At 35.4% G+C, this 27288-nt stretch overlaps 1 protein-coding gene across 3 annotated transcripts; it reads right to left on the reverse strand.

Annotated features, from left to right (window-relative positions):
• Window positions 1-4843: 4843 nt before the first annotated feature.
• Window positions 4844-26572, reverse strand: LOC150049305 (disintegrin and metalloproteinase domain-containing protein 29-like). 3 transcript variants are annotated; one of them, XM_090354179.1, is made up of 3 exons: window positions 17360-17448; window positions 5671-7357; window positions 4844-5078 (listed from the first exon to the last, which is right to left on the reverse strand). In XM_090354179.1, the coding sequence occupies exons 2-3, from the start codon at window positions 7198-7200 to the stop codon at window positions 4989-4991; spliced, it is 1620 nt and encodes a 539-aa protein (XP_090210305.1). In that variant the 5' UTR covers window positions 7201-7357; window positions 17360-17448; the 3' UTR covers window positions 4844-4988. The 3 variants fall into 3 exon arrangements, with proteins under 3 accessions (XP_090210305.1, XP_090210304.1, XP_090210303.1); XM_090354178.1 differs by lacking the exon at window positions 17360-17448 and adding an exon at window positions 26490-26572 and having other exon boundaries at window positions 4844-7357; XM_090354177.1 differs by having other exon boundaries at window positions 4844-7357.
• Window positions 26573-27288: the final 716 nt, after the last annotated feature.

Genomic DNA, 27288 nt, shown 5'->3' on the forward strand with positions numbered 1-27288 from the left:
GAGATTAACCATAAGGGGGAAAAAAGAGAAAAGAAATAATTGCACACAGTACATTAAGAACAACAATCACAAAGATAAATCTTTTTTCCATATCCTAGAGTTCATTTTGTTTAGTTTCATCCTATATGACCATATGTCCATAGCTTTTGAGCTATTGTCATCCTCTACTAGGAGAATCTTAGATGTGTACTGATTATTACAAATGAGGGAAACCATGGAGCCTATGTTCCTTTGAGTATCTTATTCACTTAATATGATATTTAGCTGCTGTATGGCAAAGGACTTAGCTAGCAAGTTAAATAAAAAGCCTACAGAGTGGGAGAACATAGAGTAGAGGAAGACCTTCACTAGCCATGCAACAAACAAGGCACTCATATCTAAAATATATCTACAGCTCAAAAAATTGAATCTCTCCCAAACAAATCCTCAAAGAAACAACTATCTCATTAAAAGTTGGACTAAAGACTTAGAGACTTCTCTGAAGAGGAAATAAGAATGGCCTATAGACACATGAGGAAATGCTTGACATCACTGGCCATAAAAGAAATGCAAATCAAAACAACTTTAAGATTCCAGCTCACTCCAGTTAGAATGGCCATGATCAGAAATATTTTTTTTTAATTGCTTAGAACCAGAATTATTTCAAAAACTTTAAAAAATATTAGAATGCTTTACAGAAAGATGTGGTCCATGACTACAAAAAAAATCACTTTTGCTCCATCTTATATCTATATCTTGAAGGTAATTTTACTCCCTACTCTGTAAGCATTATATGTGTGAACAAAGTCTGCACTGAGCCATCAGCACAGATAGATGTCACTGTCTCAGCCAGTGATACAGCTAAAACACATCATCATTGCTGACTCCAAATGCATATGCTACCATTCAGAAATCATTTCCTTACTAATAGTTATACATCAGTTTAAGAAAATCAACACAGAACTGGGCGTGATAGCTTACACCAGTAATCATAGCTACTCAGGAGGCTGAGATCTGAGGATCAAGGTTCAAAGCCAGCCCAGGCACTATAGTCCATGAGACTCTTATCTCCAATTAACCACTAGAAAATGGGAAGTGGCGCTGTGACTCAAGGGGTAGGGCAATAGGATTGAGCTAAAGAATTCAGGAACAGCGCCCAGGCCCAGAGTTCAAATCCTATGACTGAGAAGAAAAATAAAAACAACATAACATACAATAAGAAGTATGCATCTGGTGCAGTGACAACAGAATATGTTCAGGTTAAGTCAGCAGTAGAATGCACCATCAGAATCCCTACTTCAACACCAGCAATGAAAACTACACTCGTACTTCCTGATTCATTTAATTGGCTTAACTAAATATCAGGAGCAGTTGGAGGACCAGGAAGCACAATCTCTAAAAATGAAGAAATGTTCCCTCATGTAGCTCTCTAAAACTTCATTTAAAGGTCTTGCCTTAGAAATATCATAAGTTCTATGCTCAATGGTTTCCCTCATTCGTCATAATCAATAGAAACCTTGGGCTCTACTAGCAGAGATCTGCAATAGAGCAAAATCTTGATACATAAGGCCATATAATGTGAAGCTAATTGAAAGGACCTCCAGGATATTGAAACAAAAGCCATATAAGGAATGATTGTTGTCCTTAATGTACTATGTTGTCTCTCATCTCCTTTGCTATCCCTTGGTTATCTCATATTGGTATAGTATCTCACTTTGTTATCTGATATATTGAATTTATTTGTACTTGGATATTTGAAATTTGATAGGGAAGGGGGGAAAACCAAGACGGGAGGGGGGTGTGGGGGGGGGAAGGGAAATGGGTACCAAGACATGTGAAAGGGTATCAATGTATGTGAATTAATGCACCTTCTATCTGGCAAATATCATGTAACCCTTTTACTAATTACAATAAAAAACAAAAAAGAAAAAAAAACAAAAGAAATATTGTAAGTTCCCCTGTGTGATCTATTTTGGAGAATGTTCTGTGTGCTGCTAACAATGTATATTCTGAGGCTTCTGGGTGGAATATTCTATAGATGTCTGTTGTTTAGGTGGGTGATGCAGATTTTTAGTTGAGAGTTTTCTCTGTAGAGTTTCCTCTGGGTTGATCTGTCCAGAGGTTACAGCGATGTGTAAGCTACCGTCAATCAATGTGTTTGGATCTATGTGTGTTTTTAGGGTTAGTAGTATTTGTTTAATGAAGTTGGGTGCTTCAGTATATTTAGTACTGCTACATTTTCTTGTGGGAGAGATTCCTTTATTAGTATGGAATGTCCTTCTTTGTCTTTTCTTCCTAATTTTAATTCAGTTTTATCTGATACTAGTATTGCAGCTTCAGCCTGTGTATGGGGGGCATTGGCTTGAAAGATTTTATTCCTGCCATTCATTTTCAGAATGTTTGTTTTTGTGGGTAAGTTGTGTCTTTTGAAGACAGCAGATGGATGACTCTCAGTTTGAGAACCCAGAAAAAAAGCTCTGCCTTACAAACATGGAGTCTATGCAGGTCTCCTCCCAACCTAAGGAGAAGGGAGTGGCTTTATGAGGTAGAACAGGAAGAGGTTGACTACTTTATATTGCTGAGAATTTCTGCAATAAATATGGGTGTAGATGGTACTGTGTTATCCAGAGTCAGTGGCTTTCTCCAGCAGACTAGCCTGAGATGTGTTTAGTCCAGCCTGAGATCACCCTCAGCTGTTACCTGTCCAGTTCATTTTAAATGAACTTTTAGAAAAAGTTTGGAATTGTAATTCCCAGAGGCCTTCTCAATTGCGGGTTGAGCTGAAATACCTCTTTAATCACTGCGGAGGAACAGGCTGGCCTGCCCTGGGTGGAGCTGCCACCCTCCTTGGAAGGCTTTTTTGTTTTCTGCTGAGAGGGGATGGGCAAAGACATCAAATTCCTTTGTTCTCTTCACAAATAGTCCCACTTCTCTGGCTTGTGTCTCAGTCAAGGTGTTCTGGCAGGCTATAACCCACTTTCAAAACTGGGGCTCTTTTTCCTTCAAGATGCTGTTCTTGGGGGGAATGACGTGTTTTGTGTATACTCAAACTTCCCTTTGGGGTCTTGGACCATCTGGGATATGAATCGAGATGTCTCTTCGCTATGTGGCTGGCTGGAATGTGGATTCTCACTCCTGGTTTATAAATTCTCCCTGGGGGTGAATAGAAAGCCTATAGGTGTTCCGTGTCTATTGCTGCTGCTGCCTCATTTGCCTCTGTGGTGCTCCCCAGCCCATCGCCTTTGCCCCTGGCGCATGCTTAATCTTGCCTTCTTACACAGGAAGTTTATAATTTTATTCTGGTATAAATCTCTGTACAATTATAGCTTACTTGATGTGACTCTCTAGACATGGAAAAGTTGAGGGGAACCTAAAATTGCTTCCTGGAAAAGAGTTCTATTAGTTTTCGGTTGACTATAGGCCATCTTCTCCTTCATCTCCCATCCTTCCTTATCTCATCCCTTCCCTACCCACGCCTCCCTCACTTCTCAATTTTGTAGGCGGTATATTGGGCTCTTGTCTGCATTTTTCTCCTGTTCTGCTTTCCAGTTGTGCATTTTTTTTTCTCCTTCACCCAATTTCACTCCATTACAGTACCCATTTCCTGGTATGTTATTTCACTAAAATTTGATTTTTTTTGAGATTCCCCTTGAATATACTGCATTCAGTGAATTCATTTGTACATACTTGCATAGTACCCAACGTACTTACTTATGAGTTTGTAAGTTAAATCTAGCTTCTACATATTAGGAAAGGCATGGATTCTTTGTCTCTCAATCTGACATACTTAAAACAATATAATTTTTTACAAGTCTTTCCATTGCTTTACAAATGATACAATGTCATTCTTTCTAATGGAAAATACAGATCCATTGTGTATATATACCACATATTTTCCAGTGTGTTTTTAATTCATTTAAGTATAAACCTTATATTTGGTAATATTTGATAGCCCACATAGAATTACATAAATTATAACGTATCCCTTTTATTTCATTGTATAACCAAATAAAATAGTAGTTGAGGAAAGATCTTCATCAAGTCATACTTTAGATGTAAATTTTATAGCAATTTAAGAAAGTCTGCGAAGACAGTATAAAAAGCAGGATAAAGAAAAAAGTCTCTAAGTCTCTTATTCTGGCATACAGATATCTATCAAAGAAAATGGGAGAAAGAAAAGAAATAGGGAAGGGAGGGAGGGAAAGAGGGATGTAAGGGAGGAAGAAAAAGAGGGAAGTAAAAGGGGGAGGGAGGGAAGAAAGAGAATTAAAGGAAAAGGGAGTGAGGGAAGACAGAATTCAGGACAAAGAACTTAGGAGATCTAATAAAATGTAAATGAACTAGGTAAATAAATATTGAAAAACAAGATATGTAAGAGGCATGGGGCCACTATTTCACTATGAAATAGTGATGCAAAGAATATTATTTCATTCATATAATTAAGGTACAAAGGAAGAAATGGAGGTTATTAGAAAATTGAAGGCTAACACTAAACTATGGATCTGAAACTTGTTTCTGTTGGTATTATTGCTACTCTAGAGCTGGACACATGGTTTATTAAACAAGAGCTCCAAGTGTTGGGATTTAGAAAGGTGAGCCTCACAATGCAAACAGTTGTGCTAGTATCTCTGAGGTTGGCAATGTGCTTGGCAAATTTAAACGCATAGGGGATAGATTAAGACCATTTATTACTGTCCACGCATGAACAGCTTGGCAGGTTTCTAAGTTCCTGGTCACTCTCAAGTATATAACTTTATAAACCTCTAGTAACTCTGCTTCCATAGCAGAAATGTGGAACCAGTAAATATATATGCAAATAACTGAAATAAGTAAATAAACAAGGAAAGTAAATAACTTAAAAATGTCCATTGCCCATTTGACATTTATATTTTTTTCCAGAAGAAATCCAAGGAGAAATCCTTTATATTGTGTGTTGTGAAAAGTGCTGGAAGAAAATCTTGAAACATGCTAAGACTAATGAAAACTTTTAATAGATGAAACTCTTGAGCTTATTGTTGATGCAAATGGTTTGTGGCGAGATGCAGTGCTCTTTGTATTTCGGGATTGTCTCTCTTCTTTTTCGTTCCTCCTAGATGATCCTTTCACACAAAGATAGCAAAGACAACATAATAAAATACACAAAATAATAAGCAGCAGAATACACAAGTAACAAAACTTCTTTTTCTGCCTTCTCTTGGGTGGTGGACCACTGTCAACACTGCCTCCAAAGCCTACTATTTCACAGTTGGGAGGGTCCCACAAATAGTTGCAATGACAGTGATGTTTGCTGTTGCAGATCCCCCTCATGTTACAGAATGTAGGAGAACATTTACTATCCAGCACAGAGATATGCAGACAGCGCCTCCTGATGCAGATATGATCCACACCACACTCGGTGCCATCTTTCACAAGACCAATGTCAGGTATTTCTATGCCAGGATGGAAATCAGTTCCCCAGCACATGATATTATTAACTCTAGTAAAGTGTACAGTGCTATGCTCTATCAATAAGGGAAGCTCGGACACATTATCACACTGCACTCGGCCACACAGGACATCCTGGGGATTGCATTTCAAATATGAGACGCTGTGTCTGTCACAATGACCAAACCGGGATCCTTGTACATTCATGTGATCGTAGCAAATCTGAGGTGCACTCTTTGATTTAGGGCCAAAAAGGCCCCTACATACTTCATTGCGGTCATTACATTCCCTTGCAAAGCAGTAGGAGGTCTGACTACAAGGAATTCCATTTTCCACATATACATCATCTGGGCACTTATGAGAAGTTCCATTGCACCATTCTGGAAGATCACACAGATTGGCTTCTTTCCTGCACAATTCCCCTGAGGGTAGAAACTTGCACTCTTTACTGCAGCAAAGCCCAAAGGCACAATTAGACCCAGAACTCAGAGTACAGTTGGGCATGCAACAGGGATCTTTTGTACAGTTCGCTAAAGATCCACAGTCACACTCTTCTCCTCGTTCAACAATGCCATTTCCACAACGTGCCATTGCAAATATGTCTTTCTTGTGTACCAAATCAAACATGCATTCTGTTTTCCTTACAACATATTCAAAGAAAGCCTCATAACTACAGTTGCTGAATTTGGGTGTTGGTGGGTTATCCTCATGCATTATACATTTCACATGTCCACACTTACACGCTGGCTTATCATGCTCCATGCCCATATTATGACCTATATGATGACACACTGAAATTGCAAACAAGGTTACAGTTCTGTCGATGAATGTAACAATGGCACAGTTCCATAGTGGATTACACATGCCTTTGATATGTGATAATCCACTTAGTCCTCTGAGGTGGTTATCTATAAAAAGGTGTATAGCATCATGAGGTATTCGAAAACCAATGTTGATCATTTTCCACTTGCAAAATAGAGACAGAGAATGCATTCCATAATATGTTATAAATGGGTTTCTTTCAGTCCAGATTTCCAAACCACACATTAGTACATCAATACCCAAAGGGGCAAAAACTGAGTCCGCTATATTTGATACAACAAATAGCTTTTCCATCAGCTTTGACTCATTCTTTGCAAATTTGAGGTATATAGTGTTGTCGGCCACCATTGCATATTCAAGGGTCCTATAGTGGAGCCACCAGCCTTCATAATGATAATTTGTCCAAGCAGATTTGGCTATTTCTTGCAGCTCCATTGGGGGTGGAATTTTATCTGACATAATATCAGAATTGCTGACATTTGCTGTTTCTTCACTGTATAACTTGTATACCCAGTGTTGAAACGTAGTAGAAGATGTGACGGGCATGATTTCATAAGTAATGTTGTTTGTCTCTAACATCCCTTGAAATCCCCCAGTGCAATCACTCATGGCAACTAGTGATTCTGGGTCCCCTTCCACAAAGCCATAATAGTAGCAGTTATCCTGGAAGTAAGGATAGTCCTCAAGAGGAACACCCTGGTCCGTGTAGGTGAACACCGGTAAGTGTTTGATTATCAAATTCTTCTTGGCCTTCATGTGGATGATGAGTCTTTGACCTTCAATGTGAAGGCTATAGGAGACCCAGCCTGGAATCTTCATTCTTCTGTCAGTATCACTTAACCTCAAGGGAATCACTGCCTCTGGGGGATAGTGATTTTTGAGAGGTTCAGGCTTAGTGAGTCCAAAAACCAGCAGAGTCCCTCCAAACCACTGTAGCAAGAGTAAGATCTTCATGTATAACAGGGTTTCAATCATTGCTAGAAGGAAACCCGCTCTACATAAAAAACATTGGTTCAGAGAAAGTTGATCTAAGAATCATAGCTAGTGTGGCTGCTTCTTCTGAGATGGTTAGTGTGCAGTATTAATGATTGAGGATCTGTCTTCTGCCGGTTGAATCACTAGAGCCACATCCCTGTAAAGCAAAATGTAAAGCAGCATGTGAATGGGAGTGGTCACAAGGCAATAGTAATGAAATACACTGGTAGGAAAAGAAAAAGCGTCTGGGAGAATCAGATCAGTCTGTGATTTGAGCAAGGGGCTTGCTCCTTATTTGCTCCTAACTTGACACCTAAAGTCAGCCCCTGCTCCAAAGTCTTCAGACTTCATCTCCAATTGACCAATTGAAAAGCTAGCTTGTAGGTGTCACTCAAATACGAGAACTTACCACTATAAACAAGAATGCTAAGTTTTCTGAAGGCTCCAAAATTCTTACCCTTACAAAAAGAGAAACGAAAAAAGAAATGTTGGAGAGATGTGATTAGAAGGTATATAGATAATGATATTTGGCCATAGAATTATAAATGAGTATATTTATTGTTTTATGTATTATATTGTTTTGTGTATATTTATTATATTGTTTTAGTTTTGGAGTGTTGTGTGTGCATCTGTGTGTAACGATTATAGCTACTGGTCATGAGGATCTTTTTAAAAGAAAGTAGAGCTAAAGAGACAAAAAATTCATATATGAAGTATAGATATTTCTTCTTTGAGCTAATTTTTCAGTTTGGAAAGTTTATGTAGAGAATCTACTCAATAGGAGATTTTGAATTTTGAATTAAAATGAAATTCAATTAATGTGAAAGTTAAAATTTAAAGAATATTTTGAATTAGATAATGTGTCTTGTTTTTTATTTTCTTTTGCTAGGGAAGACCAAACTTGGGTCTATGTATATATTTGTTTCAACTTTTCTATTTGTAGATATTGCTGTGTAGCTTGACTTTAAAGCCATTTTAACTTTCTATCTTTGAAGTAGGTCTGTCAGACATACTTGAAGTAGGTATGTCAGAGCAGGAAGCAATGATAGGATTTTAGTGCGTATGTCTATTTAAAGACATGCTATTCTCTGAATTAGGATTTTAGTGCGTATGTCTATTTAAAGACATGCTATTCTCTGAATTACTACTTTACTGATGAATTCCAAAATGGACAGAGTGCATGAAGAAAACATAGTCATATTTGTCCTTTGCTGATAATTATATAGACATTTAAGCATTGAGAACTTATTCTCTGAGAGAGTATTTTAAGTTTTCACTTCTGTTATTGTACAAAAAAAGGATGAGACTGAAGGATGAACATGTGTAGTATTGTGCCTGAAATATAACAAATACAAATTGTGTGCTGATAATAACATAGGACAAAATCAGTCAAAGTTTAAACTGAGCAGCTTGAGAAGAATAATTAAGATAACTGGACACAAAGATAGGAAGTTACACTGCTTTTCAAGTTTTCTAAAGTTTATTTGAAAAGAATAGTTTAATAGAATTCGATTGAATTGCTTAGTCATGGATATAATATCAGAGCAGAATGATTACAGTAGGAGAAAAATATGACAACTTTTGAAGAAGAATTCCATTTAACAAAGCAAACAAATGTATGAAGAAAAATGGATACCGCCACTGGGTAGCTATGGTAACAGAGGTCTTTAATTCTTATACAATATCACTGTAAAATACTTTAATATGCATAGTTTGCATAGAAGAGTTACTCTTTTTTGTCAGCCGTGGGTCATGGATCATGAACTCAGGGTCAGGGGCAGAGGACTATCCTTGACCTTTTTCACTCAAGATTAGTAGTAGAATTACTCTAAGCCAAAGTGCTACTTCTAAGCGTTCTACTATTTGAAATAAATTATTTTGTATAAAGCTTCAGCATTCATTTAATCATGAAATAATTAGTGAGCAACTGTGAAGCATTGTGAAGCATTTTTCATATGATGAATGGACGAATTATTCAGAGACATGAATGAAGAAAGATGCATTATTGAACACCATTGCACTTTGTGAAAATTTAATTATGCAATCTGAAAATATTTTGAGTGCATCTTTGGTTTTAAGAAATATGTCATGAGTGGTGAGATAGTTTGAAATACTTGAGAGGGGTATAATGAAATGATTCAAATATTATTTAGGAAGACATTTTTATGGCTTACAAAGTACTGACAAAGAAAAGATGACTCATTTTTTATAGGTTCCAGCCATAGTTCCACAAAGAACTGAAGTTTATATTTAAAACAAAGGTAGAATTGTTATATCATCTGATAAGAAGTGGCTAAGGATGCTTCACAGAAGCAATGATTGAACAATAAGATAAAGACAGTCCCAAAGAGCAAGAGAGCAAGGCAATTTACACAAAGAGAGTAAAAGGTCAAGGAAAAAGAAAGTGAAATTAGCTGAAGACATTTATATCACATAAATACAGTCTGATATTGATACAGGAGGCTCTAAAGTTTAAATGAAATTTAGTATTTTGGGCTCTATGTTTCTGATTTGCCCTTTCTACTTTAGGAAACTTGCTAAATATAAATCTCCCAGCATCTTCCAAACTTTACAATATGGGAATATTAGTTCCTAGGAGCCATTTCTTTGAAATATAATCAAAAGAGTCTCTTATCTCCTTCTCCTGGTAGGAAAACTAAGGCTTTAGATGAGATGCTAATTAGTAAACACTGATAGTCTACTTACCAACCTCCCAGCCAAGTCTTTAATTACTTTTCTATTAACTTATCCCAGCAGTTAAAGTTACCCTTTTAAAAAAATTTAGTCAGTTGAATTCAGTTTCTCCTGTTACACTAGGTCTTAACTCCTATCAGTATTCTCCTGGACTATTTAACTGTGCCTAATCACAAATATTTTCTGTTTTAGAATCCCAGGATTGCATGGAAATGGCAACTTAATATTATTTTTTCTTATATGTCTTTATGCAACAGAGGAAGGCCATCTACCTGTCCAGTTACCTTCCAACCTCAGTACAGCAAAAGGTGTCAGAAGAACATTCAGTCCTATGTGGGATCAAATGGATTTTCCTCTCACATTACCAAGCAAAGACTCCCAATAGCAGGATCAAGACCCACTTGATATGAAGGGAAGGAAGAGCACTGTCTGTTCAGGCTTATCCCGAGACCCAGTAACCACACTCACAAATATCTAGCACAAACAACTGCTGTGTAGAAAATGTGAGAAACAGAATTCTCTTACTCCTACAGTTGATGTGAAATTAGGAAAGTTGCAAGATACAAGGTCAATAAACCAAAAAACCAATTACATTTCTGTACAGCAAATAATTATGTAGGAAGTTAAATTTAACTAATGTTTAAAATGTCTCCAAAGGGGACATTTCTTGGTATCCAAGAAAGCATTTATGAGATTGACATGATGAAAATTATAGAACACCAAATAAAATAAAAGAGAATGGAAACAAAGATAGATTGGGAGACAACTTAATTAAGGTGCATGCATTCCAAAATAGTCTACAGTTTTAATATAAGTTAATATAAACATTTGTGTACAGGATTTTATTGGAACCTAAACTTTCAGTCCACCAATATCCTAAGTCTAGTATGACTGACTTGATAGTAAAAAGATGTCAAATTTCACAATGGAGTGCCATCATGTTTTTTTTCAATTTCTTAAATTTCATTTTATTGTCAGGGTGATATAGATGGGTTATAGTTACATTGGTAAGGTAGTGAGTGCATTAACTCTTGAACATTGTTCCCCTTTCCCATGTTTTTCTTCCACTTTCCACCCTCCACTCCCTCCCAAATTGTAAAGTTCATTTCCAACATACTATCCTGTGAATCGCTCTTCACCCTTTTCCCTTTCTATCATCATCTTGTTTTTCCCCTTCCCTTCCCTGATTCAAATAAACAAATAAATAAATCTACAATACACCAGGTACCAAAGTCAGATACAGCAACAACAGGGGATAAACCAAAAGGGAAACACAAAACAAAGCAAAAACAATAGAGTAGTGGACTCCAGGATAGGGAAACAGTTTTATCCTTGTGGTTGTTGTTTCTAATGCACTATGTGAAGTTATTTCTTATATGCCATTCTTCAGTCGAGTTATTATTATAGTCATAACTAACATATTCCACAATTACATTCAGTCAAATATATCTCCTTACTATATTAGTTATAATTACCTTTGATACAATAACAGAAATCTAACAATTAAGAATTTTCCATTTCCCCTAACAAAAGCAAAACAGAGGATGCTGTACCCAGAATTGGATTGCCATCATATTTTCTAAAAGTCTCTATTAGTTTGCTTTTTCATCACCAACATGTGAACTTCCTTATTTTTGACCTATTATTTGGAATTTTTTAACCAGTCAAAGAAATTTGTGCTTTAGCAGAAATGGGAAAGACAGCATTATCTTTGTTGTTTCACAGCTTTGCTTCTTAGTTAAAAATCCCTACCCCCTTCTCTGTCTCTCTCTCTTTCCAGCCAGGTTCCTGCCTTTAATTCTAACTATTCAGGAGGCTGAGATCTGAGGATTACCATTAGAAGCTACTCCTGGAAGGAAACTCCATGAGACTCTTCAACAAACTGCTGAAAAAAGCTCGAAGTGATGCTGTAGCTCAACTGGTACAGCACTCACCTTGAACAAAAAAAACTCTAGAACAGTACCTAGAATTAAAGACCTAAGACAGGCAAAAAAAAATAAAAGTTTTTTTAAAAAATATTTTGTTGCAGATCCAACACAGGGACTTAAACACCATACCCGATGCTTTTGCTCACTGGCTAGTGTTTTAGCAACTGAGCCATACCTCCAATTCTGAGTTTAAAGAAATCAAGTAAACAAACAAATAAGCAAACACAAAACCTAATACTCATTCGAGAATCAATGGCTAACACCTATAATCCTGGCAAGTCAAGAGGCTGAGATCTGGGAATCTAAATTCAAAGCCAACTAGGCAGAAAAATCTGAGAAACTAATCTCCAAGTAACTAGCAAGAAGCTGCTGGCAACATACTGCTTTCATGAAGCACTGAGCTTAAGCTCCAATATTAGCAAAAAAAAAAAAAGCATTGAAGTTGTTTATAACTTTCATCTTATCAAATTTCATCAGTGAAGTATGTATGTTACATTATAAATTTGCATGTATAAATTTGTATTCCGTGTTTGAGATACCTGAGAATATGTTCAGATTTCTTAAGACTAAGGAGATGGATTTAAACATCAGTTTCAAGTATCTTGAAGAATCACAACTGTTCACACTTACAAAATTCTACCATATTTGCTTTCTCTTTTTTAAAATAACAATAATAATGCATATTCATAGAGGGCTTTTTACATTTAAATAAGAGAAACTAAATATTCATTACAGTTCCTGTCCTATTTATGCGCTTAATGAAAAAAAAATGTCATTCTTATCGTTAAGTGTAACAAGTGGTTTCTCAAATTTCCAGTTCATTGTAGCTATGGAAGATTGCTGATATAATCTTCCCCTTACACTTATCTGCACCCTTTGCATTAAAGTATTTTTAAGTTTATTTTTATCTTCAAGTAGTTGTATAAAGTAGTTGCAAATTCAACACAGAGGTATATGAATATAATAAATCTCCTTTATTCCTTTCATTCTCTCCCATCTCCCTCAACCCCTCTTACTTTGCACTGAACAGGAAAACGACACTTGTAACCAAAGTGATTTGGAGGTAAGCTGATTTTCATTAAAATGTGTTTCCTGAAAGAGTGTTTCTGTATCTTCCAAAACATCAGCTCCTGATACCCTCAGCAAGCCAGACAAAGTGCCACTGTGAACTTATATTAATTTCCTAAGCCTCCAAAAACAGTTGATGTCATTAATTTTCATCTAACTTGCTCTCTTCTCTCTGGTTTCAGTGTCTTCTCAGGAGCAAGAATTTTATTGTAGCCATCTGGATACATGCTTCCTTTTCTTTCCTTTGAAATAGATACTTTTTTTTTCCTAGCATCTAAATTTTGGCACAAGTAGAAGAGGTGGTATTTTTTCTTGGATTTAGTCATGTAAAACAAATTCTATTAGAGAATATTTGAATTGGACCATTCTAAAAGAGCACACTGTATAATAATTTAGTCACTTCCTCCATTTCTTCCTCTCTCCTTGTGAGGCCTTGCATCTTTTAACCAAAAGGATCATGTAATGAATTCTGCTTTTCTGAGCTGAAGAGACATGATTCCAGGTGACACGAAGCAGCTTTTCTACCCTTTAGTAGTTTTGTTTATATCAGTTTTGTGTTTTAGATTAGAGATTAATAGAGGAAAATGCAAAGATAATATTGACATGTTCAAAAGGTTCCACCTACTGGTTAGGGGAACCCAAATAGGTAATTATTATAACTTCCCGATATAACATGCATTGAAGTACATCATGCACACTTTGTCATATTTTGTGGACCAACATTGACAGACTATTGCTAAATATGTTCATCTTTTAACAATTATTTTAAAAAGCTTCATCTAATACGTGATCCCAAATTCATTCATGTGACGTTATAATTGACTACTTTCTCTCGAAGCTTCTGAAGCTGAAGGTATTGTGCTTTGGTGTTTTTTGTTTGTTTTTTAAGATTTGCTTTGGGTGAGTATAAGAAAAATGCTTTGGAAAATACTGCTTTGGACACATTTGTTTGTTACCATTTTTCTTTGTTTCATTTTTTTTTCCTTTTCCTATGTGGTGATATTTGGAAGGATATAGTTTTATACATCCCCCACAAGAGGAGGGAGAAGGTGTAAACTTTGCCCATATCTTCATTGCTTACTTCTGTTCATTATATACTATGTCCATTGTATTGCTCTATCCTCTCTCTCTCTCTCTCTCTCTATATATATATATGTATACATATACATACATATATGCATATACACATATATTATCTATCTACTTGTTTTACGGGTCTTATATGTTTTTGAATCAGTTTAACAACCAAGAGCAGCATTGCTGAACTTTACAGAAAGCTGATGTCTAACTTTGTAACAAAATGTACTATACACACACACACACACACACACACACACACACACACTCACACACAGATATTTGTTCTACCGTACTTTGGAATGGCTCTCAAAGATATGGGAACAGGCTCTGTTGAAAATTTTGTAGTGGCATTTTACATTTATGTCTGTGTCCATTAACTCTGATGGAAATTACATGTTTTATGTCTTTTGATTTCTGATATTTACAGTAAGAACTGTTAAGATGATTCTCTTGTCATTGAATTACATTTCTTTTTTTGTTTTTGCTTTCAAGATCAGTAGCTATATTCACATGGATCTGTTTTCCTGAATTTTTGCCTATATCATGAACGTGCAAGTTCTTTCACTCACACAATAGTGCTTATTGTTTCATAATGATCTCTAAAGATACATAGCATAAATCCTTCAAATTTTGTTCTTCAAAAGTGTATACTTTCAAGTCTTTGAGCTTACATGAAACTTTAGAACCTTTATATCAATATCTACAAAAATAACTCCCTGGGCTGGGAATTTGGCCTAGTGGTAGCATGCTTGACTAGCATGCACAAAGCTCTGGGTTCAATTCCCCAGAACCACATACACAGAAAAGTCCAGAAGTGGGGTTGTGTCTCAAGTGGCAGAGTTCCAGCCTTGAGGAAAAAGTGTCCAAGGACAGTGTCCTGGGCCTGTGTTCAAGACTCTGGAAAAAATAAACTTCCTGAATACATTATTGTGATTGTGTTGCATACATTAGCCAAGAAACAATGAACATTTGACAATATTTACTTTCCTAACTCTCAACTAACATATATTCTTTCAATTTTAGTTTAAATGTCCTTAAGTTTCATTTACTTGAGTTTTGTAGTATTCTACAAGAAACTCCTGGGTTGCTAAATTTAAATTAAAAAAAAATAAAACCTTTAGATTACTAGAAAAAATTCATTCTTATCAGGTAGATTTCCTGTACTTGAACTCTAGTTTGATTCAGTGTGTTCTATGTGTTTAGGGTGGGGATGGTAGAAAGTAATTGGGGGAAGTATTAGGGCTTGAACCCAGGGCCTGGATGCTATCTCTTAGCTTTTCAAACTCAACGCTTGCACTCTACCATTTAAGCCACAGCTCCACCTCTGGCTTTTTGAGGGTTAATTGGGGATAGGATTCTCACAGATGGCTGATCCTTAGATCTCAGCCTCTTGAATAGCTAGGATTATAGATGTGAGTCATTGGCACCCAACATCTACTTTAGTCCTTAACCATTAGGACATCTAATTTGTATATCTGGTATTCAGTTCCATTCTATAGGTCGTGTTTATGGTCCAGAATAGTTGAGATTGATTAATTCTCCCTGTGTTCTTGAGCTGATTGTGAATTCGGCTGCTGGTGGACATTCTAAACTAATTAGAAAAATTGACCAACAGTATTCATCACACGCAAACATCCTTGCTAAGGCTATGTTTATTGAATTCATCACAAGAAAGCAGGCTGTGAAATGATCAAGTCAGAATAGTGATAGTCTCTTTCCCTGTGAATTTGTCTTGGGTTTTGCTTCTTTTTTTTTTTTTGACTTTCTGTTGTTTGGTGTATACATATTGAGATTTGTTTCTAAGATAAGTGACTTTTATCATTTGTAATATATTACTTTTTCCTTGATAAGGTTTCTTTTCCTAAATTCTGCTGTGTCTACTCTTATATTTTAATTATATGCCTAACTGGCATTTAATTAATAGAGTTGAATTAATACTTTTTATATTTATAGCAATTTTCTATTAATTATCCTGCTCTTCATTTCCCCTGTCTACTTTCTCTAATTTTGTAAGTAACCAAAGTTTCTTTTCTCTCAACATATTAATTATAATACTCATCTTGGAGATTATGCAGTTTATACTATAAATTTAGTAATTTCACTTCAACTACAAATAAAGCCAGGCCTACTTCCTGTACAGTGCTGAATCTTACAACCTATTCTAAGTTCTCTTTCTAATTTCATGACATTGTTGTCATGAACTTCACTTATTCGTGTCCCACAGAGATTTAATGCTGTTATTATTTTAAACAGCTGATTTTAGACAAACTAAAACCATGAAATTGTTATTTTCATTTATTCTTAGTTTGGTTTTTCCCATGCTTTTCTATAGTTAAGATTCTGGCTTTTCTCTGTATTCTAAGTTTCTTGCAGGTCCATTTGCTAATAGATAATTGAGGAGGCAGTTCTGAGAAAGAAAGCCATTGTCTTTCACACATTTCTCCTTCCTATATAAAGGTTAACTATAAGTTGATTTTTCTTTTCTTGGAGTCTAAATATTTCACTCCTTATTGTACTTATATGAACTTTGACTTTTATCAATATTTTCTGCTGTTTCTGTTTTCTGTTGTTTGGCAATACTGGGACTTGAATACAGGGCCTTGTGCTTGCTCTACCCACACTCTGAGCCAAGCTTCCAGCCCATTTTGCTTTTCAGGGGAGTTTTCATAAGATTTTTTTCTGAAGTATTTCAGTAGGAAAATACTTAAAATTTTTACATTTAAAAATTTTACATTTTGAAGTGTTTTAATAAACTTGTAATCACAACTACCAAAGAGTATTGTAAGTTTTCTCAAGAAAACAAATGATTGTTTGACTTAGCGATGCAAAAAGTACAACAGATTTATGCCTGTAAATTATACATCTTCATTAAATAACAGAGGTAAAGGAATGATGAATTTGGAACTTGAGAGTAGTGAAAGATTATGCTTAGTTTTTTTTTCCAGTCCTGGGCTTGAGTTCAGGGCCTGAGCACTGTCCTTAGACTTTCTCAAGGCTAGAGCTCTACCACTTGAGCCTGAGCACCACTTCTGGCTTTTGTCTATGTATGTGGTACCAAGGAATCGAACCTGTGTCTTCATGCATGCTAGGCAAACACTCTACCACTAGGCCAGACTCCCAACCCCAATCATGCTTACTTTTACAGTCCTGAAATTAAAGAAAATTAAATCACTGCCTTTTTACTTTCTCTTTTTGTAGTTTAGAGAAAAAAAGTATTTCAAAGAATAATACAACTTCTCTGTTGAGTTTTCAGATGTTTGCCTGAAAATAAAACCATCCCAAATAACCTTGAAAAACCAGTGGCTACTCATTTGACCTTCAATTTGTGTTAAGCATACTAATTAGTCAAAGATTAAGTTATATACATATATATATGATATATATATGACCTGTTTAAGATCAAAGATGTCTCCAGGGATGTCCATGAATAAGCCATAGGAGAGAGGTTTTTTGACAGTAGGTATCCATACCACCCATTTGTTAAATAGATGTGATGTCATAAAAGAATTTTTCTCAAAGGTCTGAGGATGACATGTATGAGCTGGAACATTCAGAATACTGAAAATTATTAAAGGGACCTGGAGTATGACAATTGATATATCCCAGAGATAGACTGATAGTCTCAGGGTATGTGGATGATATCAAATCTTAGCTATCAAAAATTGATATAGTGTTTCCTTTAATATTTAGAGGAATTTCCCTTACGTGGTAAAGGGACATCAGATACTTGATTTCTCTCTATTGAACTTAATTATGCAATTTTGTTGCTATTTCTTCTTTATTGACTAAACTATAATTATGCTTCTATATTCCTTCTGCTTAATGTGCATAAAATGTAATTTTTAATAGAATTCTCTAGTGGCTGAATGACTGGAATTATTGATCTGTGAAACCATCAGTTTGTCTTGTTAATTATTCTGCTTTTTGTAAAAAGACTTTTTCAAAGTATACAGTAAGGAGTTAGAAATACAAAGTATGAAAGTTTGTTTGAAGTTTGTAGTAGCAGGAAAACTTCAAAATTTCATAATGGCTCAAGAAACATACAGGGCCTTTGTTTCCCCATCTTTCCCTATGAACTTTAACTTAAATACTTCCAAAAGAAACAAGAGAAAAACAAGGTGTCAGAAGTAATAGCATGTACGTAACAAGTTAGCTTTATACTAGAGGGAGAGATTTTCAAATGTTATCAGATCATTAAAAGGATTTTTATATAGAATTATTATATACATATGTATGTTTACATAATTTTGTGATCTACATCAAAAATATCTAACATATCATTTAGATGTTTTTTTTTTCAGTGCGAAAAGTGCTGTACCTCTTAGTAGACTTATGAAATTTTAACATAACTTGTTTATCTTTACGGTTCTTTTTTCCAGTCCCAGGCTTGAAATCAGGGCCTGAGCACTGTCCTTGGGCTTTCTCGAGGCTAGAGCTCTACCACTTGAGCCACAGCACCACTTCTGGCCCTTTCTATATGTGTAGTACCAAGAAATCAAAACCAGATCTTTGTGCATTGCAAGCAAGCATTTTACCACTAAATCAAACTCCCAGCCCATATCTCTAGGGTTTTCCCACTCATATGTACAAATGTATTCAGTGAATGAAACAGAATTCTTATAAAGGAATGTGTGCATATATGCACACATATATACACATAAACTCATATATACATGTATATACATATATAAGTAAGTATTTTGTTTTCCTTACAGAAACTAATTTGTGTAAATATATCATATTTAAATTTCATGAAGCAACTTTTATAAGTTAGGGTGATTCCACAGGTCAGATAGAAATCTACAATTGTTTAAAATAAGCTCACCTTCAATTTAAACATTTCATATTTAGTATATTCATATATTGAGAATTTTTCCATTTTAATTTTCTCGACAGGGTGATGCACAGAGGGGTTACAGTTTCATATATAAGGATATGAGTAAAATACTTGTTGAATATTGTATATTGAGAATTTTAAAGTAGGATAAAAGATATTAGATAGTCACTACAGAGAATTTTGTTAAACTAAAATTTTATGAATTTTTTATATATTCTACAAACCATATTTTTATTTTTATTATTACAATGACTTAGTCTACTTGGGTTGCTAATTACTTTCGACTGGGTGGCATGTCAAACAAACAATATAGTACTCAAATTTTTAAATCAAAGACCTTCAGATTCTGTTCTTGAACTCCCTATCTCTGTTATACAGCATTGTTTTCTCCTCCATGTATCTTCATATGGCCAGAGAGGGACAAACAGTCTCTTATTTCTTCTTTCTTCTAATAAAGGAAAGGATGCTGGGCTGGGGATGTGGCCTAGACTGCTTTCCTAGCATGCATGAAGCCCTGGGTTTGATTCCTCCATACCAGGTACACAGGAGAAAGCCAGAAGTGATGCTGTGGCTCAAGTGGTAGAGTGCTAGCTTGAAGCAAAAATAAGAAACTCAAGGACAGTGCCCACACCGAGTTCAATCCCCAGAACTTGCAATAGATAGACAGACAGACAGACAGACAGACAGATGAAAAGATGCCATCATGGAAGCTTTGTCTCAATGGCTCACTCAAGTCCTCCTCAAAGGCCCCATGTTCAAATAACATCAGATTTGGGTATTAGGTTCCTACATAAGAACTTTGGGGGATGCAAGAAGCCAATTCACAGCAATTAAGTAAATTATGGTAAATTTTATATGCAAGCAAATAACAATGTCACAAGTTTGCAGTGTATTTCTGGACATTAAATGGTGTATTTGCTGAATGATGTCCAAATATAGTGAGATGATTATTAACAGGAGAGCTGAAGAATCTAAACTGTGTATCAGCCAAAGCATTGTTTTCTAAAATATATTTTTAGTAACCATGAAAGGAATGCATATCTTCTTTAAAATAGTTATTTACACATTTTAATTTTAATTAGAACTAAAAGTTTAATTTAGTTGAGATGACAACCATTATTGCACATTAATACATGCCTTACTCTACTTATTAAGCTTTTAGGAATGACAAATCAAGGGAAGCCTTACAAAGAAAATGACACAATGGAAAGTGACATTGAATGTCCTATCAATGATATTAGAATGACTAAAAAGGCAATAATTGGTGTTTTCTGGTGTGTTCTGTTATGGTGCTAGGAGTAGGGATAAGAAAATGAACACAGAAAAATCATTTCTATTTTGAACTCTCATAAGAATTAGATATGAAAAGCAGAATTATCTGTTCAGATGCGAAAACAAGCCATGGCTTTAACAATTATATTTTAAATAAGTTTCCTTATCAGCTATTTGCTTGATAATGCATCTAAATATTCTCAGGCAAAATATATACCAATAAGTATGAAGTAACATTCAGATTAGTGGTTGGGTAAAATGACTCTCCCCCACATTTCTTTTTTGCAATAATAATAAAACATTTTCTAGGCACAGAGCTTCAATAATGGAGGCATATTGATTCAAAGAATTTGAGTGAGAGTGCTGTTTGAGTTTCAAAGAATCTGAGTGACAGTCCAATCATTGTTGGATGACAGACATTTGCAGATACAGGTGTAGACAGTAAACTCTAGTAATAGATTTGGAGCAAGGCATAAATTAGTTGGATGACTGTACCACCTGGGAATGATGCACACAATAAGTAGCCTTAACTACTTAGGCAGAGAAAATAATTCCTCACAGATAAAACTTTATTATTTACATTCCTTCAGTATTTACTTGTTGACTGCAATAATATAGTGTTAAATAAATATACATTCTAAGTTAATTTGCCTAAGTATAACTATCACTTTAGAAATAGTTTGATATCTTAGCAAATGCTACTGGGCAATCTGTAGAACTCCCAGAATAAATTGAAAAATGAAAATTATGCTTAGTGAAAAAAGTAAGGCAATGCAACACATTTCATACCATTTGACTTCATTTATATTGAAAACACTGAGTTGGTAGATACTAGGTTGCTGTACAATGGAAGCTGCTGTAATTATAAAACAGCTACATAAGATCTTCATGATATTGGAAATATTGAATGACTTCCATGTAGTCATCAATACATGAGATTGCACATGATAAATCTGCACTAAGTCAAACACCCACTGACATAAGTACAGAACAATCAGAAATGCTCAAGTCATAGGAGTGGATATCTTTTTTTTTTTGCCAGTCCTGGGCTTGAGCTCAGGGCCTGAGCACTGTCCTTGGATTTTCTCAAGGCTAGAGCTCTACCACTTGAGCCTCAGCACCACTTCTGGCTTTTTTTCTATGTATGTGGTACCGAGGAATCGAACCCGGGTCTTCATGCATGCTAGGCAAGCACTTTAACCACTAGGCCAAACTCCCAGCCCCAGGAGTGGCTGGATATCTTGGTTGAAATATTTTCCAAAATGTTACCATTGGAAAATTGTTGGAAAGGATACATTAACATGGCTTGGAACTTTTCCTATTGATTTCTGTAACTTCATGATTCAGTTATTATCTTATAAAATTTTTAACTGAAAATATTTGTGTTAAAATTTAGACAATATCTGAAAAATGGACTTCAAGATCTAAAATGGGTATATACAGATATATAAGTATATATATTATACAATATATTACATATAAGCACAAATATATATTTAGTGTTTATTATTACATTACTATAGTATGTACCATACTACATATTTATATTTGTATCTATACATTTTATGATAAAATTCCATTAAACTTTATATGACTTTTAATTTTTATAACTTTTTTCCTTTTTTCATTGTAATTAATAGAAGGGTTACATTATATTCACCAGACAGAAGGTGCATTACTTCACAAACATTGATACCCTTTCTCATGACATGGTCCCCATTTCCCTCTCCTCCGCCCCCCCTTATTTTGATTTCCCACTTCCCTATCCAATTTCAAATAACCAATAACGTATAAAATATATCAGATAACAAGGTGAAATATTGTAACGATATGATATAACTAGGGGATAGCAAAAGAGATAGGAGATAACATAGTACATTAAGGACAACAATCACTCATTATATGGCTTTTGTTTCTTTTTCCTGGAGGTCCTTACATTTGGTGTCATACTATTTGGCCTTATGTCTCTAGATTTTTTTCTATTGTAAATCTCTGCTAAGAGAGCCCAAGGTTTCTACTGATTTTGACAAATGAGGGAGACTATTGGGCCTATGTTCCTTTGAGTCTGGCTTACTTCACTTAATATGATTTTTTCTAAGTCTTTCCATTTCCTAACAAATGGGGCAATGTCGTTTTTTCTGACAGCAGCATAGAATTCCATTGTGTATAAATACCACATCTTGTTGATCCACTCATCAACTGAGGGACATCTGGGTTGGTTCCATATCTTTGCTATGGTAAATAGTGCTGCAATGAACATCGTTGTGCTGTGGATTTAGTATGTCCTTGTTTCTGGACCATTGAGTAAATGACAAGTAGTGGAATTGCTGGGTCATAGGGGAGCTCTATGTTTAGTCTTAAATTTTTACTCTCTTAACCACAGGTGACAGTTGGCTGAAGAATAAACACATGTTCCTGAAGTTTATAAAATTATTAACATTTTAGTACTGTTCACTTTTCTGAAGTCATTAATGTATAAAGCTGTAGTAAGGATTTAGCAGATAAAATTTCACTGTTAATAAATATATGAATTCCAATATGAATGTGTAATAGGAAGTCACTTAAACAACTAAGCACATAAGTCATTAATATTCATTTTCTTTGCCTGTTCCCTTGTCTTATTTTTTAATATATATACAAGAAAAGGAAATAAATGTTCTATAGTGTAGTGATAAATGATCATTGCTTATAATAACCATTGTAGTGATTTTAATGTTAAACTGATTCAATATTTTATTAACTGCACTGAGTTTTTGGAGTTCAACAAAAGATTCATAAGCATGTGGTAAATGATTCACTGAAAAGATTCACAATGATGAAATTTGGAGATTTCTTTCCCAAACAAAAGGTCTTTAAAAGATAGTGATTCCTATTCAATGATTTCCTATCAACAGAGCTCCTAACTTTGAGAAAAATGTCCATGTCAACGTAGTCCCAATCCACTATTACGACTGAATGCTCAGCGATATTAATCCTGTGACAACTCTTTCTCAATCTGTTTGTGCTCTTCAGAGCAGCAAGGGAAGTGATTCTTAAACCTGATGGTTTCAGCTCTTCAGTCAAATTTGTGTAAACACAAATGCCTTGCTGTGCAAGGCCTACAACTGAAGAATATCACTGAAACATTATCAGCCAAAATATTTTCACAGTCTTACTCAAGTAAAAGAGATTCACGAAAAATAAATCAATTGTGATTGTTAACATGTGGAGGCAACATTATAACCCTTCATGGTTTTATTCAAAAGTAATATATCTGAATTATAGTGATCAAATATAATTAATATATAGAAGATGAAATATGGGGAAATTATATGGTGTGAAAGAGTATTAATCAAATACCACAGTAAAAACATAGAATTAATGATTTCTACAAAAATGACTATAAATGTGAGATGAGATTTACATACTTCCTACATAAAAGGACCCAAACAAAATATAAATGAGCAACCTTCACTTTCAGTATTGGAGAGAGCAGAAGAGAGCCTCAGGAATGTGACAGCTGCATGAGAACACTCTGTAAAGGATCTCTAATGACTAGATTTATCTTAGAAAGAAGGGAATAAACCATGCGATTCTATGACCTCTTATTTCTCTTTTTTATTTTTTAGAATGTTTTATTGTAATTGATAGAGAAGTTGCAGTTATATTTACCACATAGAAGGTGCATTACTTCTCCTGCATTGATACCCCTTCTCATGTTTCTGTCCCCATTTTCCTTCCCCACCCCTTCCCTTGCCTTTCCTATTTCAAATACACAAATAAACGTATATACAATATACCAGATAACAATATGACCTCTTACTTCTGATAACAATCATCTTGGAAAACAAAAAAAAAAATCTACTTGGAAACAAGTTTCTACCATGATTGATTGAAGGCAAAGGTCATAGGGGATTCTCCAAGTCCACTTCATAGACACCTGACTTCTTTGCTGCTAAAGGATTCTGGTGGGGCCTAGTAGTAGAGTACTCATCTGGTAGACATGAATCCCTGAGTGCAGGTCCTCGGAATCACATACACAAGAGCTGGAAATGGTGATGTGGTTCAAGTGATAGAGCGCTATCCTTGAGAAAGCTCAAGGACAATACCTAGGCACTGAGCTCAAACCTCAGGACTGGCAAAAAGAAACAAAAATGAATTCTAGCTGTCACATATACCTTAGGACATTGAGCTTAAAACTACAAGGGAGTTCACATCACTGCATTACCCTTGAGAAATAGTCCAGTCTACAGATTACTATTGCCAAGTACTCTGTTGAAAATAAACTCATCCTTGACCCACAAAAACATGTTTTACCTGCCCCTACAACCACATATCTACTTCCACTCCCAATTCAAGGAAGCCTTGGCAACTCTGCCCATCTGTGGCACATGGAAACAGCAAGAAAATACATTCCTAGAGACACAACCAAACTCCACATCTTCCCTGAGCCTGGAAAGACTCCAACCTGTCAGAAAACTTAAACAAGCAGGACAGATGCATCCAGCAGGAGAAATGATCCCACCAATCCCTACAGCTAGGTGAATGAGACACTTACTGGTTTCATGGACTATGATTACGATAAAGAAGCTATGCAGATGAGGGAAACCATGGAGCCTATGTTTCTTTGGGTCTGGTTTAGTTAACATGATTTTTTCCCAAGTCTTTCCATTCCCTTACAAATGGGACAAATGCCATTCTTTCTGATGGCAGCAGAGAGTTCCATGGTGTAAATATGCCACATCTTCATGATCTGTTCATCTACTGAGGGACATCTGGGTTGGTTCCATATCTTAGAGATGGTGAATAATTCTGCAATGAACAGGTTGTGCCAGTAGGTTTAGTGTAGCCTTGTAACAATATATGTTTAGGATTCTCCTAAGAGAGGATCACAGTAGCTCAAAAGCCATGTACATTTGTCCATATAGGATGAGGCTAAGTGAAATGAACTCCAGGATATGAAAACAAGAGGTTTATCTTTGTGATTGTTGTGCTTAATGTACTACGGGAAGCTATTTCTTTTCTCATCTTTTCCTATTAATTTATCTCATGCTGCTACTGTATCTGACTTTGTAGCTGATATATTGTATATATGTTTGTTTATTTGAAAAGGGGAAGGTAAGGGAAACACAAGATGAGTGAGAGGGTGTGGGGGAGGGAAAGCGAGAAAAATAACATGGGAAGGGATATCAATGTTCAAGAAGTAAAGTACCCACTGCTGGATGAACATAACTGTAAACCCTCAGTACATCATTTCAGCAATAATTTTTTTTTTCAAAAAAGAAGCTATAGGGACCGGGAGTTTGGCCTAGTGGTAGAGTACTTACCTAGCATGCATGAAGACCCAGGTTCGGTTCCTCAGTCCACATACATAGAAAAAAGCCAGAAGTGCTGCTGTGGCTTAAGTGGTAGAGCTCTTACTTTGAGAAAGCCCAAGGACAATGCTCATGCCCTGAGCTGAAGCGCAGGACTGGCAAAAAAAAAAAAAAGGAAGAAGAAGCTATACTGTGAAAACAATATGGTGCCTACTTGGAGCCAAAGTAACACACAATTCCAATCCTACATACTTGGACTCTTTGAGGAGAAAGATTTACACTACAAAAACTGCCTGAAAAATGTTGATCCAGGCAGTGATTTCATCAGATATACAAATAGCAACAGGTGGACAAAAGCAGAATGAAAAAATCATGGTAACATGATATCTCTAAAGGAGCATAATTCTCCAGTAATATACTTTAAAGAATCTACATAAAGGAATTCAATAGACAAACTTTAATGAAATGAAAGCAAGCTTATACAAGATAATTATGTATTAGGCTGCAGGGGTATATGTTCTAATACTATTCTGTATTCTCATGTGCATAATTCTCAAGGGTGCAAATACACAGTGGTGCTCATTAAATGGTACAAATAACTGCTATAATGATAAATGTATTGATCATCAGTATATGTTTAGGGAACACATTTAAACTAGCATTTCAATACGCTTATATTTGAAATTGAAATGCTTCATTTCAGAATGAAATACTGCCTTAGCAGTTGCTCATTAGTAGAGTCTTAAGATAATAGTTGTGTGCTATAATTAAATCTTTGTTTTGAACTGAATGCAGTTCAGTGTTGATGCTGTTACATAATAAAAATACTTTCCTGAAGTGATGCTGGCTCATCAGTGCCCATAAACTTAAAAAAGGTTTTCATGAGTTTTACTCCAATCATATTAGAAAATATGAGACTTCAAAAATGTATACACAAGCAAATTTATTAACAGTTTTTCATGTTTGAAATAAGAAATTGTAAAGTATAAGCACTCTTGATTTTGTGTTTTTCCTAATATTTTACATCAGTTAGACCCTGACAACTAGGTCTTGTGATTTATAACCAAAAGAATCAGTGCTAAATATTTTTGTAAGATCAAACTAGTGAGTGCTTACCATAATGATTAGAAACCATGGAGAATAGCTCTTACACCATACTTAGCTGCTTCTTAGAAGATTCTGGAGTTTGTGGAGCCCCATCTAGTCCTCTAAAGCCACTCCCTCCCAACATACCATGGTTACCTTTATTAGATTTGAGCCTCCTGGCAAAACAAACAATTGAGACAAGAAGCTGGAATATACAACCACAAAGGTCTTGAAAGATTTTTTTAGTACCTTAAAGTCTTTTTCTTACTTTCTAGTTTGTAGGCACTTGTGTAGAAATTAGAGTGATAAACTATATCTTATTTATTTGAAAATCACCTTCTGTAGGGGGGAGGGGAGTCAACTTAAGTCCTTAGACTTGCAAGGACTCTACCACTGAATTATACCTAAGCACACCTCTTCTTCTGCTGGTTACTTTTGGGGGCTCTTGCTTCTTGCCCAGCTTGCATCCAGAGTGAAGTTTGCCTATTTGAGATTTCCTGTCTTTCCTAGTCTAACAGGCACAGAAGGCATATGATCACTTTCCTCCACAGAGATGGATTCTCATGGATTTTTATAGTCTAGGCTGGCCTGGAAATATCATTTTTGTAATCTCAGCTCTTATGTTTTTAGCATGGCAGGAACATGTCATGGTTTCCAGCTATGGACTGAGAAGACAATCTCATGAAATTTCCAATTTAGCTTCAAGTCACTGTTCTTTTAGCTGCTAGAATAACAGGTGTGAGCAACCAATGCTGGATATTACTTTAAAATAATAGCTACATTGGTCAAGTCCTCAGATACACTTTTAAACAGCTTCTTTTTATTTCTT

Source organism: Megascapheus bottae, chromosome 20, assembly GCF_031878675.1.
Source record: "Megascapheus bottae isolate mThoBot1 chromosome 20, mThoBot2.hap1, whole genome shotgun sequence".
Classification (NCBI taxonomy): Eukaryota; Metazoa; Chordata; class Mammalia; order Rodentia; family Geomyidae; genus Megascapheus; species Megascapheus bottae.